Here is a 20,892-nt window from a genome sequence, read left to right as displayed (position 1 = left end):
ATGGCTTTTCTTCATCAGGTCTTACTGATTTTAGTTGAAGTTTCATACTAGTTATGTAGGGTCTTACGTATTTCTGTATCTGTGAGTTGAGGTTCTACCATCTGACGAGTAGTACCAGTACCTGCTGGAAGTGTAACCTTCTTTTACCTGGTGTAACTCTGAGCATGCTATTAAATTCGATTACCAAGAGTATGTGGCAAAGATTTTTTACATTTTTGCATTGTTTCTTTAGAGATGTCCATTGTGCGATTTGCTGCGGGCTGTCATTTTTGTCTGCTATCCAATGTATGTTGGCAAGAAGGTTGTGTACTAGTCTTTGTGTCTGGTCACAGAAAAAAATTCATGTGTTTCAGCCAGACCATTTTGTTATTCCTTTAGAATTAAAAGCATATGAAACAGATGCAGCTTAATAAGTATTTTTTTTTTATAAATAACATTTAAATAACTTAGAACAATAAAGTTCAAATACAACTTAAAATAAAGTTTAATGCTGTAACAACAGAAGAAGCATGTATAAGGATGGAAAAACAATATTGAAAGCTGTATGCCCTAACAGGAATTATACAAAAGATAGGATATGTTACATAAAAAAACCTTAATATGTCTGAATTTTTGCTTCATCGTTATATAAAATGTTAATTTGTGGAAAGTGAGATGAAGTACATTATTTATTCCTATTTTTATTTTACATACACTATTTGTAACATCTTTTAGAGCAGCATTAGGTATTTGTTTCATTAATAGATAGGAACATTTTGTAGACGAGTAAACTTAATTTTTCCAAACTAACTCTTTTATCTGAATACAACAATAAACATTTACAAGATTATATATTTTTTTCTGATCATATAGTTTATGTATAAGATATCAGTTTCTTGGGGGAAGTATTTAAAATACTGCTCAGCCTCCACATTTACTATTGACTTGATAATCTGACAACTCATTCCAGCAGCCTTAAAGTCTGACATATTTTACACAACATTATCATCTGCTTATTATTATTATAGCAGCCATATTTAAGAAGCAGATAGGTTTTTTTAAATAAAATATTATCAGATAATCAAGTCATGACTTATTCTTCAGGGTAAATTAATTTAAGAAACTACCCAGTTACAATGACTAAGATAATGATTGTACAACTCTTTAGAATTTTTTACAACTTTTAGTTAGTAAATCTGGTTTTGTGTATATTTTCAAATCTTTTTCATGTAGTCTCTTAAAAATAAACATAAATGCGCAAGTCCAGCTTGTTCAGTTTCTCAGTAGTATTCCAGCCTCTCTTGATATCTTGTCAAATAATCCTCTTAAAAATAATCTTCCTGCTGGAACTAGTTCTTTATAGATCATTTGTAATTAGGATATTGCCAGAGGAAGAAAGTGGGATGCTTTGTGTTCTTTCTTTGTTTTTTTACCTTTCATGGGGACCCCTTTGTGGTTTAATGTAACAAACATTTCCTTTCCTTTGTGTGTCCATTTTGCAGAAGCATATGTATTATAATGGTTTTCTTCAATCAGTTCTATGAAGTTGCAGTCCTCATTGCATACTTTCTGTTGAGAGTAAATAATAAAATAGAGTACAATGTGTAAAAGTGTTTTTAAAAATACTTAGATTAGGAAAGATGGGAGAGGAATATGCATTATAAACCCCACACTATTACTATTACTATTTCTAATAAATGAATTGGAATTCTGAAATCTGAGTATGGAATATTTTACCATTGCCTAGTCCTCCTTAGTATTCCACATTTTAAAAAGTATATAAGCTCTAATCACCAAATTTATTAAATGGACATGAATGTCTAGTATGGGATAATACAGGATACATTTTAATTTGTTAAGAATCTATTTTATACAAACTATACAGATGCTACATCTAAAAAATACCTGTAAGAGTATATGTAAGGATTGTACACAGAAGAGAAGTTTTTATCCATACCTTTCCATAGAGTCTTCCTGACTTGTTCATTGCCAGGAAGTATTCACTCTCCACTCCTTTGATTGCCACTATTCCAACTGCCACTGTTCGGATCTCTAGAATACCTGCAGAGACACACAGGAAGGGCTGTGAAACGGTTGCTTGTTCTCCAGTCAACTTAGAAGGTGTAGTTAAACTAGTATTCTGTAATTCTGCTGCCTTTATTGGAAATCATTCTTAGAAAATAGAAAAATGATGTATTTATTCATGTGAAGAAGGGGGTAGACTCTCAGTATTGTCTGTACGTGGTCATGTCTGCACCCTGCCACTGAAAAATAGTATGATGATAACTTTTAAGTATATACTGAAGTTACCGTGTTAGTATAAGTAATTTTTCTATTTTGAAAGAATCAATGTGTCTTAGAATTTACTTAGGGTTTCAGTTGGAAGGATTACTTAGAAAGACATTAAGGTTCACAGAATTTGTGTAAAGCCTTTATTTTGAAGACATGTAGCAGTATCATCTCCTTGAAAGAGTGTTAACCTTAGAACTTGCGAGTGATAGAAAACAGACGACAGTGTCTTAAATAAGATAAAGTATTTGCTTGACCTTTGTATGCTTTTATGACTGATTGGAGCTGTAAAGATACGTGTCTTTGAAAATCATTAAAAGCTGCTCAAAACCAGAAAACATTTAGAGTTGTTTTCTATAAATTACTTTGTTTTCATCTTGCTGGTGTGTATCTGCAATAGCTTTCTGTAGTGACTATGATACATTTAAGTTACCTACAACATAAAAAAATATTATTATGTTAATAAAAAAATCCCCAAAACAACAAGCTGAGCAGAGGCAGGAGGGTGGTGCAAGTTATTAAGGAACATGAGGTTGTTTTCAAGCTTAACTATTATTGTTGTTGTTTTAAGCAATAGTTCAGAGTTATACTTCTGAGTTTGAACCGTGTTCTTCCATAGTGAGCCACCTACAGAGCTGTGTGCAGTAGCATCTGTGCTGTGACTTGTTCTCCAAAACAGGGTCTTTCAAAGCCAGCAGCTCTAGGCAATTCCAATAGCCAAGCATGGGGGATAGAAGGGAGGGAGGGGGAGAGGGAGGCTTGTCTTAGATTGTCACCTGAAAGATGATCTTTCTCTTTAACAAAAAATTTCCTTTTTTCCTCTTTCAAGTTTGTATTGACTCTTCAAAGCCTCTACACATGACAATAATTTTTCATTAATTGGTTCTTTTAGGAGGGCATGAAATATCTATTATATTTCTCCTTCCCTATACTTTTTTTCCATCCTGATGTCCTTTGCTTTCATCACTGTTCTGTTTTCCTTTCTTCTTTGATATTCCTCATGTATCAGTCCTAGCCTATTAGTGCTTACATTTTCCTTCTTATTTTCCCAACCAGTTACCTCTTCTCATGGTGTGTGCTGTGCTGCCATTCATCCCCAAACGCTTCTGTAATTCTCTATAATGCTAAGCCAACTTAAAGTAAAGCTTTCAGAATTCTTTGACAAGTTCCACTCTGCTGCAAGCCTAGCAACAATTCGTACAAAGGGTAATTTCTAACTTAAACTTACAAAAATTATATTAACTTTCATTTAAATTTCACTTTAGTAAAACCACAGTGAAGCTGAAAAACAGATGAACATCTGCATCTAACCAAATAAAGAACATAACAGTGGAAGGGATCTCTGGGTCATCAAGTCCAGTGCTCTGCTAGCCTGGGAATTGCATCAGATAATTCTCTCTTCATAAACTCTGCCAATACTAAATTGGAGTTGTTATTTCTTTGCCCCCAGTGTTCCCACCGAAGGCTGTTCCAGTTTGATTTATTTTAATGGCTAGAGACTCTGTAGTAATTTGCAATCTGCATTTTTTCAGCAACAGCTTATATCCATTTGGTTTTTTGCCTGTGCTGGCCATTAACTTAAGGAGAGGGTTTTTTTCTTTTTTAAATCTATGTTTGAGTTTTCTATTTATACAGAATTTAAAAAATGAAAGATTCAAAACGACTTTTTAGAATCAGTCATGCTAATAGGAACTGAGATTTCCTTGAGTAAGCTGATGTTGGCTGAAGTTGCAGTAGTAAGAAATACTACTATATTTAGAAAGGAAATGTCAAAAGCTTTTATCAAAGGCAATATTACTATTAGAATTTTTACTTTTTTTTTTTTTTTTCCTGAAGTAGATGATGACATTCATTCTAACCTGTAGGAATTATTTTATTTTGGTTTTGGGTACTTATTTTTCTTAGTTGAGACATTAATGTCTTTCATGTGGAAGCTTTAGACTATCCATACAGAATCTGGCAGAAATTGAGGACTTAGAAATATTTTACAAGCTTCATGTATAGCAAATCTGAATGGAAAAATAAAATGTTAATTTATCAAAGTTATGTTCTACTTATATTTTGCAAGGGTACTGTGTGTGATAGATTTATTGTATTCAGCTCTTTACATGGCTTTTCGTCTTATTTATTAAAATCCCATTGTGCACAAAAAGCAATGCATTTTAATTAAGGACAGATAATTTCAGGTTCATAAGTTGTTATGCCTGTTCAGTTCTATTCGCTGTATTATTATGTGCTTTTCACAATTTTAAGCATTTAGGTACCCCCAGAATTAGGGCTGTGACGTAAATAACGTTGACACGCTGACTCAGAGGTGATACAAAATCCAAAGAATTATTTAGGTCCTTGAATGGTACTTTGCTAAAAAGACTGTCTGTGCATCTCCATAAAGTTTACTGAGAGAACACCATATGAACTCTCCAGTAACTATGTCACATTAAAAATGCTGTAATATTAGCAACATTAAAGAGAAAGAAAAAAGACCCCAGAGAGTTCAGTGGAAATAGAGCTTGTGTAATCTTGATTCTTTGCTTGTGTCTATCTCAGAATTTAATGACCTGTCATAAAGTACATGTTCTCATTTTTTCTGTTCCTAGTTTTAGGTCAAGTCTCATCTATTCTGCTGTGTCTTAACGAATCCCCAAAGAAGAAACAAAGCATGATTTTTTCTTTTTTCAACAAAGCATTTATATGATTTAGATCACTGAGGCAGCATCTCACATGCACATTTGTATTTGATATGCAAGTGAATTGGCACTGAAATTTCTCTCTGTTTTAAGGCATTCCTTAAGCAAGGAGGCAGCTCTCTTTTCTTCTTCTGGAGGCTGTGCCTCAGTAATTCTTCTGTCAATTTCAGATATGTAGTACTGCTGCAATTAATTGCGTATTTTTGTCTTTAATTGCATAAATTACATAGGAAATGGAAACACAATTTTTAGCAAACTGGGAAAAGCCAGTCATTACTATGTAGCTAGACCTGTGATAGCTGATTTTAGCTGAGGATTTATGATCTTTCAGTATATAATGTGTTGTATGGAACTCACTTGTGAATTACATCAGACATTGCAAAGAAATTATAAAGAACTAAATGCTACAGTCAGAAATTCTACTAAGGAAAACCTGTTCTCAGTCTAGTAGTATACCATTCCTTGTCTTATTTTGCCAAGTCCATTATGGCATGCTTCCTTTTGAAGTAGAAGTTCTAATCCTTTCAATTTCTTTTAATGAGAAAGAAAAAGTCACCAAGATAGGGTGGGAAGGGGAAAATTCTTGTATGCAGATTGTTTCATTTAAATACCCTTTTAGTATTCTAATTACTTCAAAATTACTTTAAAGATGTACTTAAGTTGATGAGATGCTGATGAGAAGTTCAGAAGGCCAAACTTCAACAAAGTCTTAAATATCCTTGGTTTAAAAATGCAAATGTAAACTATGTTTTTTTGTTACTTTATCTAAAGCATCCACATAAAAGTTCAGAAGAGGTTTAAGAGAAGACTTGAATATACCACAAAGTAACTGGGAAAGAAATCAGATTAAGGGCAGAAAGGGAAAAAAAAACAACAACCTGAAAATGGGCATACAAAATTGAAAACAACTGTAATTTCTATAAAATCAGCATGAAAATCCAAACAATTTTATATGGTTGCATGGTCAGGGTATCAAACATAGTTTAAAATTCCCGTAGTGAATGAAGTTTCCTACGGAGCTGAAATTCTGTCCGGTGCACATAGAATACACAGCTGAGATGGGCTATAGTTTCTCTTTAGAAGAAAATGGCTCTGGATGCTGGCAGCAATCTTTTAACCACTTGGTGCAAATTAAATAACAGACAGTTGATATAAAATCCAATAGAAAAACAACAAAACAAACCAAACAAACAAACAAACCCAAACAAAACAAAAAAGAGAAAACAACCCTTTATGTTGACACGACAGTTTTAGTGGGTAAAATAGATATAATTTTTTGGAGAGAGTTTACATAGTAAATGAGGTGAGTTTCCTGGCATTTTTTACTAGAATGACAGTTGCCCAGTACTTTACAAGTAGAGACATTTATGTCTGAACTTGTTCCCTGACTGTTGCCTGGAAGACAGGATAGTACCCTGGGCTGGAAATTCATGTAGAAAAATTAGCATGTAGCTACATCATTGGTACAACATTGAGCATTCTCATGTGAGATAATTATTTTCTGGCAAACGGTATTTGATAATTTTGTTTTAGTTATCTGATATGCAGTATATTTTTCTGATTTAATTAATATTTTCACATATTTAAATCTTCTTTGTATTTGTTATAACTCTTTTTTCTTTTACAACACAATAATATTACGACATTTAATTTCTTCTATCAAATCTTTGCTTTTATTGCTACACAATCTGTTTATGGATTATATTAAAATACTTTCTAACTGAGCTGAATTCTTTGTGTCTGCTCACAATATCTTCAAATAACAAGATTCTGTTTATTTCACAGTCATGAGAGCCTTGTGATTTAGCAAAACCAGGGCATTTTGTTTTCAATAATTTTGCAGCCAAAAGGCCGTAAGACCAATTGCAGTTCTTGCTTCTGAGAGATGTAAGGAAGCCAGAAGTGTAGCATGTCGTGGAAGATCTAGCAGGTGGTAACAACCTGTCAGTGGGTCTTTGGAAGAGCAGAGAGAGCAGAACCACTGAGCTAGGTATCTTTTCACGTGCTGGGGAACTGCCCCAGTATGTTGGGTGATAAGATTGTTCAGGAAGATTTCAGATGAAATTTTGAAGTACACATTGTGTTTGGTTCCTCATCAGCTGTGTCTTTTTCCAAACATTTCCTATGTTTGGGAGACATTATCTGTAGACATTAATTCAAAGGCACTTTTCGGCATCCTCTACATTTTTCAGTTCTGTCAGGTGACTGTTACAAGTAAATGTTTAATGGTAAGATGGAAACTGCTAAGAAGTTTGCAGGCCACTGGAAAGAAGGGAAGAAGAAGAAAAGGAAAAGTATGTATTTTAAGCAAAGAAAAAGCAAATGTCCAGGAGCTAGTTATTATTTTACATAATTCTTTCCTTTTATAAAAATAGCTAACATAATATATCAAATGCTGACTTTTAAAATATTCTAAATGCTTTAAAAACCAAATTTTGTGTGATACTTACAGGACTTTTGGTTCTTGTGGCCCCTCTGTGTGCTAAAGTTAGAAAAAACAGCCTGTTGCTGAATTTTAGGGGAAGCGAGGCTGACACTGATAGTTCAGCATTTGTGAGGAGCATGTTTGTGAAACACCCTTTCCTAGACAGAATTGTCTTAAGATAAAGTATGTGGAATCTCAGGAAAGAGGAGGCAGAAAAGACTTCGATGGAGAATAAGTGAAAACAAAATGGAACTTATAAATTTCACTAACTTGTGTTTCTAATTAATTAAATTTGGAGCACATATTTCTGAATTCAAGTGACCTTTGCAGATGAATCAGGGCCAAGAAAAATGCTCTCGTCATTGCTTACAAGTTGGTGTTTAATAGTATTTAATGCAATTCATTCTTTTGGGATTTAATAATGTTTGTGCCTCTTAAAGCAAGAAAGTACATATCACGACGGTCAATCATACACTTTCATGGTGTTATTAGTGTGTGCACTCAGTGAGCCAGCACATTTAATAGCTGGCTTGAAATGTTTTCCAGAAGTTTATCAGTATTTGTTAATGAATGTTTTCATTGGATGGTTTGATAAGCCATTGGTTTCAGGAAACATTACCGTTTTCTACCTCTTTTTAAAGAGAGCATGTATATTGTGAAGTATTTAGTTTTTACAAGTTATTTTGATTCTTAATTGTGTTTTTAAATGGATGCATCTTAAAGTTTGTTTTTAGGTGGCACAATTAGTGTGCTTACTCTCAAATATAAAATCTAATGGTAAAAAATTTACTGCACATGAAGGTGTTAAGAGATACTGTAATATTATTTAATTTTTTAAATCTTCCAAATTATTAAATTATAATTGATAGAAGGTAGAATTTGCTCTTTTATGTTTACTCTTAAGGAAGAGAGTGAAATAGCTTCCCAGATGGTACCTCATAGAACTTACATTCATGAGCTCTGTAAGTAGAAATAGATACACAAGTATATCATAGACTCAATTAGGTTGGAAAAGACCTTTAGGATCATTGTGTCCAACCATTATAATGGTTTTCAAAGCAGATGAGATTGTCTCCACTCCAGGAATTATCTGCATATGGATATGATTGTAATAAACAATTAATTATGGTAATAGAAAACAAGGTGGTACACACATTTACTATCACTTTGTTCTTTTAACTGTCATATATTTGCTTCTCCTTGTGTTTAAAATGCGTTATTATTTATCCTATGGACCAATATGAAAGGCTAAAAAAAGCATTGATTTGGAGGCTTTGAGCTGTATCCCTGCGTGCATTTGCTGCACATCTGTAGACTAACTGAAGCACCCTGGGTATGAATATGACTGTAAAAATGATCTCCACATAAACAATGGATCTGTCAAGGATTTTCAGTAGAATAGTTGAAGCTACTGCTTCAGTGAGTTGCCAGACATCTGGATATCATGGACAACTATTCAAAGCACTCAAAACTCCTGGTTTTGTCCCTGTTTGTTTTATTTCCAAGCAGGAAAAGCTGTAGTTGCCTGAGGAAACATGATTAATGATAGAGAGATACTCCTTGAGGACTTGATGCAGCAGATTATTCAAGCATCTTCAAGTAGTAGAATTTGCTTGTAAGATTTAGTCTGTGTGCAGAACGTGCTTGAATAAGCAGTAGTAGCTGATGTTTAATTAGCATTTTGCAATTCATTGAGCACAAAATCCAGCAGGCCTACTGTATTTTAAAAAGTCAACTAATTGCTAAACAGAAGTTCATCAACATATTTTTGTACTTCAGTGGATTTTAATTTTTTAATAATTTTAAAGATTACTTCCTCAGTGTTACCTTATCTCTAAATTTCTCCAGTGTTTGCCAGTCCTACATACTGTTTAATACATGTATTGCTAGATAGAACAACTTTATAATAAACCAGTGTCCTGGTGGTATTCAACAGCTGACAGATGCATTTGTTATGGAATTTGAGCCATGTCAAGGCTTCCAAAAGAAACTGCTCACTTGATAACTGTGAGGATAGTATAAAAAATGCAAGATGAGAACCAAACAGAAGAGAGAGGATAACAACAGGGAACTAAGATTACTGCCTAGAAATAATGTTATTTTACTTCCAAGATCTGTTTTTTGTGTGTTTACTTGGACCTATGGGTGTTTACCTTTATGACAGAAAAGAAAGGAGTAAGCAAAGTACCAATTTAAGATTGTGTTGTTCAAAGTATTCATACAGTTTCACATTAATCATCAAAGGTATAATCTGGCCTTCTGAATATATTTTACTGGTAACACAGCATGATAAGTAAAGTGTGTTTTTAACTTCCAGAATTATGTTTAGGAAATAAACGCCACTCCTTTTAACTTACAACCTTACCACATTAAATCTGCAGTGGGAAATATTAAAAGCCATAATAACTTTTCTAGTTACTTTTCAAAACGAAAAAATGTAAAGCAGTGGCCCCCATCAGTTTGCAACCCTCAGCAGGCAACACTCCACTAGTTACTGTAGTGAGGATTTTATTGACCATATTGCAATGAATTATTGCTGAAGAGAAATAGCTTAGAATTTGTGACTGGTTTTCCTTATTGTACAACCTGGTTGGCCTCAGTTTCATAGTAACTCTCTGGTAATGTTGGTGAGTTTGATAGGTTCATAAATAACTCTTCATTGTAAATAGCAGCATAGTAAGAATTAGTCCAGGATATTCTGACTCTAAATTGCCTTCTATCCTGTGTATGCCTTTTTGGAACATTAGCATTCTGGACCAATGTCTTTGCAATATTAATCTTGATCTGATATTCAGAACCAAAAGGTTGTGACATTTTTCACTGAAGTAGATTATAAAACTATGGAACTTTTCTATTTAGAGGAAATAGCACTATATAGTAACAGCTGAGTAACATGCTGCCCCAAGCAATCATTCACTTGTGAATTTCTCGTTAAACTCATTAGGACCCTTCACTTTGCTGATCTCCACTGTGCATTTCATATAAATATTTTCTTGATCAGCTTCTTACACAGCATGTAGTCATTTCTCATTTTTGCAGGAAACTGTATTTCTCTCCAATAAAAATTGCCTTGGAGCTAAACATATGGTTAAAATGAAAAATAATATTACTTTTTTAAATCAATAGTGTCATATAAAATCCAAGTCTTAATCTTTAGTCCAAAAAAGTACTCTCTCATTACAGTATTAATAATTTACTGATATTAAAAATGGAAAAAGGATGGAATGACAGTTTACAATTTTATCTGAGCAGTAAAAAAAATAATGATTTAATAGTTTAGAGCTAAACTTTTACAAGTACTTTCCCTAGAGCTCAGATGAAGGATATTTTTAGTATTTAAATATTTTGTGCCAATTTCACTAGAATTATTGATCTTTTCAAGCTTTACAGACTTTTAGAATCTGGCATCAATATAGCAAAAGTAAATGTAAAATGCTGCTAATTAACCCCTTTCACAGTAAAATGAGATAAATGCCTTTAACAGTACAAAACTTCCCAAATTTAGAGTTTCAGTGCCTACAAGTATTTGATTATTTGAAACCGAGAAAATTCCACATAGGACCAGAGCCTCCTGTCTCTCCAAATTCTTCCATAATGCAAAAGCCTTAAAATATATTGTTATTTGATATTTGTTACTATGATATTTTGTGTTTTCACCTACTAAAGTGGTGGTGTCTTGACCCAGCATCATCGCTGATTAAATTTCCTTCCCCATTTCCTGGGTGGAACGAGTAATCATAGTTGACATAGTATTAGTCATGTTGATAGAAGACTTTTTCTTCTGTTTTTCTAAGGAAAACTGCAGAGCAAATTCACATGCCTTTTCTGTGTAGAAGAAATTCAATGATTCATTACCTGAATTGTGTTCTGAAGAACTTCAATTCCAGGTGCTTTTCCTGTGCTATTAGGGATTATCCTCTGTATAACATGGCAACAGACAGTTGCAAAGATGGCATAACATGGCCCTGTGTGATGGACTTAAAGAGGGCAAAAATACATCTAAGACAGAACTTGTTCTTTTTTATACGAAGTATTCCCTCACCCTCAAGGTCTAGCTGTTGTTTTTCTGCATATTATAGTGTATTAAGCTGTTCCTGTGTCAGCTTTCGCAGTCCCTGACATAGGCCTGACAGAAGGAATAGCAGAGCTGTGTTCTGTGGACGTGCTGGATCTAAGAACTGCCTCCCTGTTCTTTCAGGATAATTTAGAATTATACGTTCTTGACAAGTATTACTAAGAGCTATTATTAAATGCTCATCAACTGATCATAGTGACATTGTTGGTGCTGAAAACTGTACTATCAGTTTAAATATAAAGTAAAACACACTTTTAATAATGGAATTGTTCCCAGATGTAGCTAGTAACTGAATTATTTAAAATAAGTAAAATTCAGAAAGCGAACTGTGACTAGTGGAGTCCCTCAGGGGTCAGTACTGGGACCGGTGTTGTTCAACATCTTCATCAGCGACCTGGATGAGGGTACAGAATGTACCCTCAGCAATTTTGCTGATGACACCAAGCTGGGAGGAGTGGCTGACACACCAGAAGGCTGTGCTGCCATTCAGAGAGACTTAGACAGGCTGGAGACTTGGGCGGGGAAAAACCTGATGAAGTTCAACAAGGGCAAGTGTAGAGTTTTGCATTTGGGGAAGAAAAATGCCATGCACCAGTATAGGTGGGGGCTGACCTGCTGGAGAGCAGTGTAGGTGAAAGGGACCTGGGGGTTCTGGTAGACAGGAGGATGACCATGAGCCAGCAATGTGCCCTTGTGACTAAGAAGGCCAATGGCATCCTGGGGTGCATTAGAAGGGGTGTGGTTAGTAGATCAAGAGAGGTTCTCCTCCCCCTCTATTCTGCATTGGTGAGGCCGCATCTGGAGTATTGTGTCCAGTTCTGGGCCCCTCAGTTCAGGAAGGACAGGGAACTGCTGGAAAGAGTCCAACGCAGAGCCACAAAGATGATTAAGGGAGTGGAACATCTCCCTTATGAGGAAAGGCTGAGGGAGCTGGGTCTCTTTAGTTTGGACAAAAGGAGACTGAGGGGTGACCTCATCAATGTTTACAAATACGTAAAGGGTGAGTGTCAAGAAGATGGAGTTAAGCTTTTCTCAGTGATGACCAGTGATAGGACAAGGAGTAATGGATACAAATTGGAGCATAGGAGGTTTAAGGTGAATATCAGAAAAAAAATTTTTACTGTGAGAGTGACAGAGCCCTGGAACAGGCTGCCCAGAGAGGTTGTGGAGTCTTCTTCACTGGAGACATTCAAGACCCGCCTGGACGTCTTCCTGTGTGATGTGCTCTAGGTGACCCTGCTCTGGCGGGGGGGTTGGACTAGATGATCTTTCGAGGTCCCTTCCAACCCCTATGATTCTATGATTCTATGATTCTATGAACTAATAAGAAAGAGATTAGCTGCAGTATTCCAGTGCTTGAATGTACACTTAAGGGCCTCTGACATAGGGAAAAAATGATTTTTACATGGTTTGAAATTTTGGACAGCAAAATTTTGTTTCACACAGTTAAGAGAACATTTCATTCATAAACACTGCAATCCCTGTTGCAAGAAATAGATGTCTTTTCTCTCTCTTAGCAGTTATGTAAAATGTAGGGAAAGCACTACCCAACTGAATACATTTTAGTTCCATTTCCAAATCATATGTGCTACTTGGTGCAGCAACAGCTAAAGCCAGACAGCCAAATATGTCAATTAAAGCATCTACAAGAACACAGTCAGTATGTAATTCTTTTCAAGGTACAAAATGCAAGAAGCTGCTAAGAAAATCATACTAACCCCTTGCTGCACCACAGAATGGGAATTGATAGAAACCATCTGGCTCATTCTTTCTGCCTTCAAAACACTACTGGACATATATTTATATGATATGGTCTCTTAAATTCTTCTGGTTTGCTGCCGACAAATAATTTAGATTTAGTTGAACTTTCAGAATCTATATTAGACCAAACACTGAAATATAAACTAATAGAAGGAAAAAATAATTTTAAAAACCCTCAAAAAAAAAAAACAAACCAGATGTTAAATACTGTTTTAAAACAGTATTTAAACCAATTCTAATAAATAAACTAGGATTTTTGAAACTAATGTTTCTCAATTTTATTTCAATTAAATTATCATTGTTTATATCAGCTAAAGATCTATAGAGGGGAGATGTAAAATGAAGCTAGGAAGCTAGAAAGCTGCCTTGGGTTGTTAGCCACTGTTCCTTTGCATTATCACCAATAGCCCCACCTAGAGGCTAGTTTAAAAGGAGGATTTTCATATATATCTAGTTCTGCTTAACTCCACCTTAGTTACTGAAACATTTGCAAAAACCTAAGCCTTAATGACTTTAATTTTAAAGTGAAGTAAAATGGGTATGCTATAACAGTCATCAGTTAACCAGAGGAAAGTATTTAAAATGTGACAAAAACTACCTCACTTTATTTACCAATTAAGGAAAGTTTCTTGTGGCCCTGAAATGCAGAAGGAAGATGTGAGCTCTCCTCTGCCTGTGAATAGCAGTAGTTAGTTTCCTTGGCTCTCAGAGCACACAGGTACTACTATATCACTGTATGGTGACTATTTATAATAAAATACCTGTGACCAGTCTGTTAAAGTATTTAAGATCTTAAATTCAGATCCATCCTGGCAGGCGTATTATTATAATGGCAGAATTCCAAATTTCCATCCCTGACAATAATCAAGCAACCTGTTTGATAGACTACAGTGCAGTACACTGGCATAAGCATAAAGACACATTTTTCTCTTGATCTTGAGACAAATGTAAGATTTCATACCATTCAAGCATTTGATAACAGCTTCAGACAGGGGCTTTTGGAAGTGCTTCACTTTCCAGTTTCTCTGCTACAGTTCGCATATTTCCGTTTTATATGTATTGCTATGAAGTTTTGAAGAGCTCCACAGAAGTAATACATAAGCAATCTGTAGCAGAATATATAGATCCTTTCAAAATGTGGAAAGCAGCTGGTCTATGATTTGTAGATGTTTGAAAACACACATTTCAGCTAATGGATTTAAAAAAGGACCTTGTTCAAGCAGGCAAGAGAAAAATGTTCTCTGTAAGGAAGCAGAGTAACATGGCAGAGGTTTCTTCCATAGATTTGTAGTGCTAGAGGACTCAGGAAAAGGTTACTAGTTTTTTTTAATATCAGATTATGACCTGGGTATCAGAAGCTATATGTGAAAAGCAGCACTTACATTTTTGTTTTGTGGAGGATTTGCTCTAAGCTTGTATAATTTTGTGATTGACACACTCAGTTTGCAGGCCTTTTTTGATTCTGCTCTGCATTTATGATCAATTCCACTCTTTATGGTACTGTTCTCTCCTAGTGTTTGTAACATAAAAGTTAGGTGCTGTGTAACATTGAACTCAGCAGGGAGTTTTTAGGACTGCCTCGAAGATCCTTAATTTACACCAGCACAGGCCTTGGCTGTACCTCTAGTGATATATTCTAAAATGTATACAAACCTCCCCCTTTTTTAGTTAAAGAATTTTCTATGCTTTTTGCTCTGACTGAAACAACTATGTCTATTCTGAGAACTTGAATTTGTGAAGAAAGCTTTTTTTTCTTTATGTAAAATATTTGTGACTTCACCTATATTGCAACAAGGAGCTGGAGAAAAAATTCCAAACTGAGAAGAGAATTGATGACAATGGTTTTTTACCACACAAAATGAAACAAAGTGCTTCTGCTGTTTTTAACTTAATTCCTTAATTCCTCCATGACTATCAATGTATTCTTGATTCATATGTGAATGCAAATGTTATATGGTAGAAAGAATTTTCAAAAAAAATTTTACGTATCTGCTATGAAATATATATTCAGTATAATAATGCAATCAGTTTCTACTCAGTATAGATACATGGCTCTGTGGCTTTACAGTAGTTCAAAAAAACTTAGAGTAAACTTCCTTTTATTTCTTTCATGCAGAAATATAAGTTTGCAGATATTTTGGAAAAGTAGTAGCTAACTGTTTTTCAAGTTGAATATCCTAAATTTCGTATATTCTAGTGTATTGCACTCTTCAGCACATATTTTGAGTAGGCTAAGTAGAGGTAGCAACATTACTCCTAAATAGATATTGGTAAGATACAGATCGGACATTCTGACTTGAAAGTTAGGAACAGATTAATGGTGGAACAGGAATTTTATTTTTCTATATGCCCAGTCTTTACTACCAATGTTATGAAACTGTATCTTAAAGTAAAAGCACATGGATTTGCAGAAGCACTGGTTACAATTTGACATTCTTTTAAATTACCTCCTCAAGCCATCAATAGACATCAGTACCAAAACTCACTGATTTCAGTAGAGCCAGGCTTTTACAAACAGCATGTATTTGTTTCTTTCCTAATATGGGCCTTTCAGCTCCTGAGCAGACTTTTCCTAATGAATCACAGATTAGATTGCTTTTCCACTAGTCAGTAACTTAACTCCTCCAGAGCTGTGCAATATTATTTCACTTTCAACAGCAACTCTTTAGACAATCACTAACAGCTCTAAAGTTCATCAGGAAGCCAGTATTAATTGAACAGCCATATTTTGACTGTATGTTGAAAAGACAGCTGTACTTCTCGATTACTATGTTCTCATGTTGATTATATCTCTGTGTTGTTAGGAATGTATTCTAATCACATACCAAGCACACAGAGAAGGAAATATTATTTTCATGTTGAAATCTATGTTAATGAAATAAATATGGCATAGTCTGACAGGGCTCAAATCATACTTTTTTGTACAATACCACCTGTGAGGTAAATTGCAGCACATGTGATTACAATAGATGATCTATTGTATAATTCTTTAGGGATCCACTGAAAGAGCTGCCAGATAACTGTTAAGAAAACAAAGAAAGAAACCATCCCACTGTGACGGGTCTGCTGCCAGAAAGGAGGCTCATGAAATGGGAGCTTATAACTAGTAATTTTAGTTTTCTAAGCTGAGTTTATTGGAAGTATCCATATAACTGCATTGTTGAAGTATGAACAAGAAAACAAAATAGTGAGTTATGATCCAAAATCTTCAATATTTACAATGCTGCATGCAGGCTGAAATATCTTGCATTGTCCTGCATTGCTTGCAAAGGGGTGATCACCTACAGTCTGGTTTTGGAATTCATGTTAATTGTTTGGGGAAATAAGCATGATTACTTTCATGTGCAATTTGTTCAAAACTTATGTTTGTTAAATTTTGTCATATATGGATAAGGATACCCCAAACAACATGGTATCACAATCAGAAAAAAGCTAATGTGAAGAGGGAGAAAAGGAAGGAAGATTTTTGTAATGGCAATCATACAATTTAATTTAGACCTAGCAGGGAAAGAAAATTGTGTATCTTATGGTTACAAGATGTTCACTTGCAAGTGATTAGGAGAAAGTCAGGAAATATGGATTCTATTATTTATTTTGTCTCATAGCACTGCATAACCCTGGCTACTTGCACATTTTTGTAAATACCACCTGAAGTGATTTAGAAATGTAAGTACCACATATATGCTGTGAGCCTTAGGCTTAAGTATTGCTTTTTGAAAGTAACTTGGAACGTCCCTTGAGTACTTGTTAGCACTTTTGGAGAAGTGGAATGTCTGCAGACCCTACTGGAAGAGGACAATGTACAGAATAGATACTTCAGTTTATGAAGTATTTTGTTCTTTAAGAAGAAAAAGTGGAATTAATATTTAGTCTTATTTGGTAATGTATTTATTATGTTATGACAAAGATAGGTATTTATTACATTCCAAATGTTAAACAGTTTTGAATAATTTCTTAAATAATTTCTCACAATAATTATGATAAATGTTTCTTTTATCACTAGTTCATTTTCTGCTTAAATGACATAGCCATTGGAACTCATCACATTCTCTTAAATAATCTGCTTGGATCAGAATGAGGCTGTTTGCCACCTTGCAAAATTAGGGTGTTTATACCTCATATGTTATGAATCACCTGAAAAATTCTGGTTTTGGTATAGTTTGGTCTAATGCTACTTTTATGGTTTTTTTACAGGCTGGTTTTTCTTCCAGTGTTCCTTCTGGATGAAAGAGCTATTTCAGAAATTCCCATTAAATCATTCAGAATGCGTCCTAGAATAATATTATTAAAATAGATGAATTAAAATTCAAAACACTGGATTACTTAGCTAAAAAAATTAGCAGAGCATGGTTTCCTTGAAAGATGTGGTAACAGTTTCCTAGAAAGATGTGGTAATCTTTTCTTTTCTGTAATTTTGTTGCATGACAGTTATGTTCAGTAATATAGACTGAATTTCCCAAGTCACACAAGTATGTAGTCAGAAATTAAGTCATATTAAGTAATTTTTGTTTGGTATTTATAATCAAGTAGCCTAAGCATCAGTTTGCTAATTTGAACATTCTGATTGAAATCAGTGCATAAGAATTTAAAAGAATGATTTTATTAATAGCTGTATTATTTTCATTACTCAACTTAATGGACAAGTATAAGTGGCCTAGGACTCTTGCCATTTATTTTGCAATTTGAACAGACTCTCCTAAGGCTACTCTCAAAAGTCGTGCAACGTTTGGTTTACTTTTAACTGACAAATATGAACTCTAATTAATATTAATAAATATTAAACTCCAATACCAATCCACCAAATATACGGCTGTTACACTAAGATAGAAAAACATGACAAACTGTTTGTCTTTTCAGCCTCAGTAAGAAAAATTCCTTCCTGGTTGCAGAAACAGATGCTCAGGGAGAAAACTAAAAACTCTAAAATGTAGTTCCAGGACTGTAGGGGTGGCAGGATGTAAAAGAGAGCAAGCTGGAGAAAACACCTGTGTAGCTGATTACAGGAGTAAGTGGAAGGAGTCCCTTGCAGCTGGCTAGCTTTGAAAAAGGGTTCCTTGTAGGGAAGAGGTTCTTGGTGTGTGTCCCGCTGTGTTTTTCTCCAGGTTTCTTATGTTGTCCCTTACCTGATGAGGTAGGTGCTAGTATCTGTTTCCTGAGTGAATGAATGGTGGTTTTGGAATCATAATTTGGACATTGGGTATCAGAAGGTTTATTTCTATTTTCCTCACTTGCATACAGTGGTTTAGAGTGCTCTAAAGAAGATCGTGTTTGCCCTGGAAATTATGCATCTTTTTATGTGGTTTGGGTTTTCAGTCTTTGGGGAAAATATTGACCAGGGTCTCGATGCTCAGTAAAAAATGTAAAAAGTTAGAAGAATGGAGCTTACTTTAATTGGTAGAATGGCTTTTTGTCACCAGTTAGTTTGAAAATAGACTCTTGCAGTTGTATCCAATTTCATTTTTTATAAGTAACAGCACTTGTAGGCAGAGTACTATTTGTCATGTTTGCAGTTCATATGTTGTGAGAGGTGTGCCTTCTTTTTGTGCTATGTTACAGCATGTTATAGGTAAGATTTTGCTAAACTAATGCAGGCAACAGTGCAGGGTGAATCTCATTTTGCGCACAAGTATTTGTCCCTGTCCTTTTTTAAAGGTAGCATTACAACTTTTTCCTGTAGTATTAGAAAGTGATGACTTCAAGGCTTCTCAGGTGCAGTTTCCTCACATAAGCAAACAGAAAGGGCTGCTGCTGAGGAGGATCTCGTACTGGCCTTTCCCATGGTGTAAATCTGCCTCTTGCTCAAAGGCAGCCTTAGCAATCCCTTGTTATTTGAATCATTATGTGCTGTATTTACATAGCTAGTTCCTTAAATCCTTGCAAATTCTCACCAATAAACATTCTGCTTGGATTTCTTTGTATCATCTTGTGTATTATGTGCACTGCCTAAGCTGACTAGACCATTCCAAAGGAAATAAATTATCACGGTAGAATTGTAGTTGCTTTTGCTGGAGAAAGTTGCACTTTCCAGTTGTGCCAGTATTGGCTGCACTCTGTAGGATTCAGTTACCCTGTCTATTTTACTGCAAAGTTTCTGTCAGGGAGTACGACTCTTGTTTTCACAAGGTCTTTGCTGCAGAGTCTACACAGGCACTGGATGCAATTTATCTATTCCCCACTCTGTGCTGCCTTCATCACTTGACTTAGATCCACTTTTTCGCTCAAATCCATCTGCTTAGTGGCTAGCTAAAGAGCCTGAACGTTGTCATCCTTAGAATTCAGGTCGACCTCTCAAAGGGCAAATCTATAGTCATGATGGAATATGTTGTGCATGTGTTATACCAGAAGGTTCTTGTAGTGTCCATTTCTACACACCTGACAAGCATCTAAAACTTCAGCTTTGCCACTACATGGCTTACAGCTGTGCAAACTATGGCACCAGTTCACCTGTGCAGTTCTGGGACTTCAGCACAGATTGATAGTTTTAATTTACTGAAATTTACATGCAACCTTTGTAAAATTTAATGTTGATAGTGAGGGTTTTTTTTAATTCCCCTACTATCTTCAGCTCTGGATGATATGTATGTGCATCTATAACAATTTCTGTCTTTAACAATCATGTAGCAGTAAACAGTTACTTCTGATGGAAATATCTAATCCCACTTGACATTTAAAGGTTGTAATAAAAAATTATAAAATTAGCAGAGGTTATAAAAGAAAATGTTTCTTGTTAGCAGATGGGATTTTTTTCAATTTTGAAATATATTATCTTCTAATTAGAAAATTAAAAAAAATTCCAAGGTCTCAAAATAGCTAAGGACAAGTCTGATCAGCTGCTTTTTATAGTCTGTAGCACCTCCCAGTGTCTACTAACACGTTTAAAAGGAAGCCAGGCAGTTTACCAAAAATGGAAGTAAAGCAAGGCATGTGTGCTATTGAAGGTTGAAGTGCTTATGTGAGGAAACTCCTTCAAAAAACCCACAGGTAATGGGGGTACTCAAAAAGTGTTTTGACTGAAGTGCTGGAGATGAGTGGTGTTTGTTGCTCCCTGTTGAAGGTACTGTGGTTATAAATGTTATGCAATGGTCATGTTTTCTGTGTGCTCATTTATAGCTTTGCATTGAACTGTCAATGTTCTGACTGGGCCTACTTTTGAAAGATTGCATTCAGAAGGAAAAGTTCAGTGTTTTAAACAGAATATCTAGACTTTTTAATGATCCTTTTGAGGATCTAAGGAATCTCTTTTTGAATTGTCAGATTCCCACTATAACTTTAAAAGAACAAATGCTCAGTTGGAATAAACTGACATAGCTTTGCTGGTGTTAACTGTGATTTACCTGTCTGTTTATCTAACTCAGCCTGTTTAGAATATTGTAGTCCTCTGTTGGTAAACTGTGGAAGGTACTAGAGTCATGTCATAGGCAGTGTGTGAACACTGTAAAAAAAAAACAAAAACCCACCCTGTTACTCTTTAATCCTCATTTGGTTCTTTGTTCCAAAAGCTAAATAGTAGTCAAGAGAGCATATTGATTGCATTGGTATTTTTATTGCACTAGTATTTTTATTGCCTTTTTAGTGTGTTTTCATGAAGAGTTTTGGGCCACATCTGTGAATATGCATTTCCAACTTTTCAGCACCAATTGTTATAAAGAATTTTTTCCATTTGTATAAATGATGTC

At 34.9% G+C, this 20,892-nt stretch overlaps 1 protein-coding gene and 1 long non-coding RNA gene across 3 annotated transcripts in view; one reads left to right on the top strand and one right to left on the bottom strand.

Moving 5' to 3' along the window:
• Window positions 1-460: 460 nt before the first annotated feature.
• The window catches only part of FGF7 (fibroblast growth factor 7), a 28,224-nt gene continuing 7,792 nt past the window's right edge, over window positions 461-20,892 (bottom strand). For both annotated transcript variants that reach the window (XM_051628536.1, XM_051628538.1), the window contains exons 3-4: window positions 1,937-2,040; window positions 461-1,548 (exon numbers count right to left, since the gene is read on the bottom strand). In XM_051628536.1, coding sequence (XP_051484496.1) covers window positions 1,354-1,548; window positions 1,937-2,040 — 299 coding nt within the window. In that variant the 3' untranslated portion in view covers window positions 461-1,353. The remainder of the gene's footprint in view (window positions 1,549-1,936; window positions 2,041-20,892) is intronic.
• Window positions 20,130-20,892, top strand: part of LOC127388739 (uncharacterized) — an 83,383-nt gene continuing 82,620 nt past the window's right edge. Inside the window, exon 1 of the long non-coding RNA XR_007890445.1 lies at window positions 20,130-20,197. This is a non-coding gene — a long non-coding RNA (uncharacterized LOC127388739). The remainder of the gene's footprint in view (window positions 20,198-20,892) is intronic.

Source organism: Apus apus, chromosome 10 (genome assembly GCF_020740795.1).
Source record: "Apus apus isolate bApuApu2 chromosome 10, bApuApu2.pri.cur, whole genome shotgun sequence".
Taxonomy (NCBI): domain Eukaryota; kingdom Metazoa; phylum Chordata; class Aves; order Apodiformes; family Apodidae; genus Apus; species Apus apus.
This window is presented reverse-complemented; position numbering and strand designations above follow the sequence as displayed.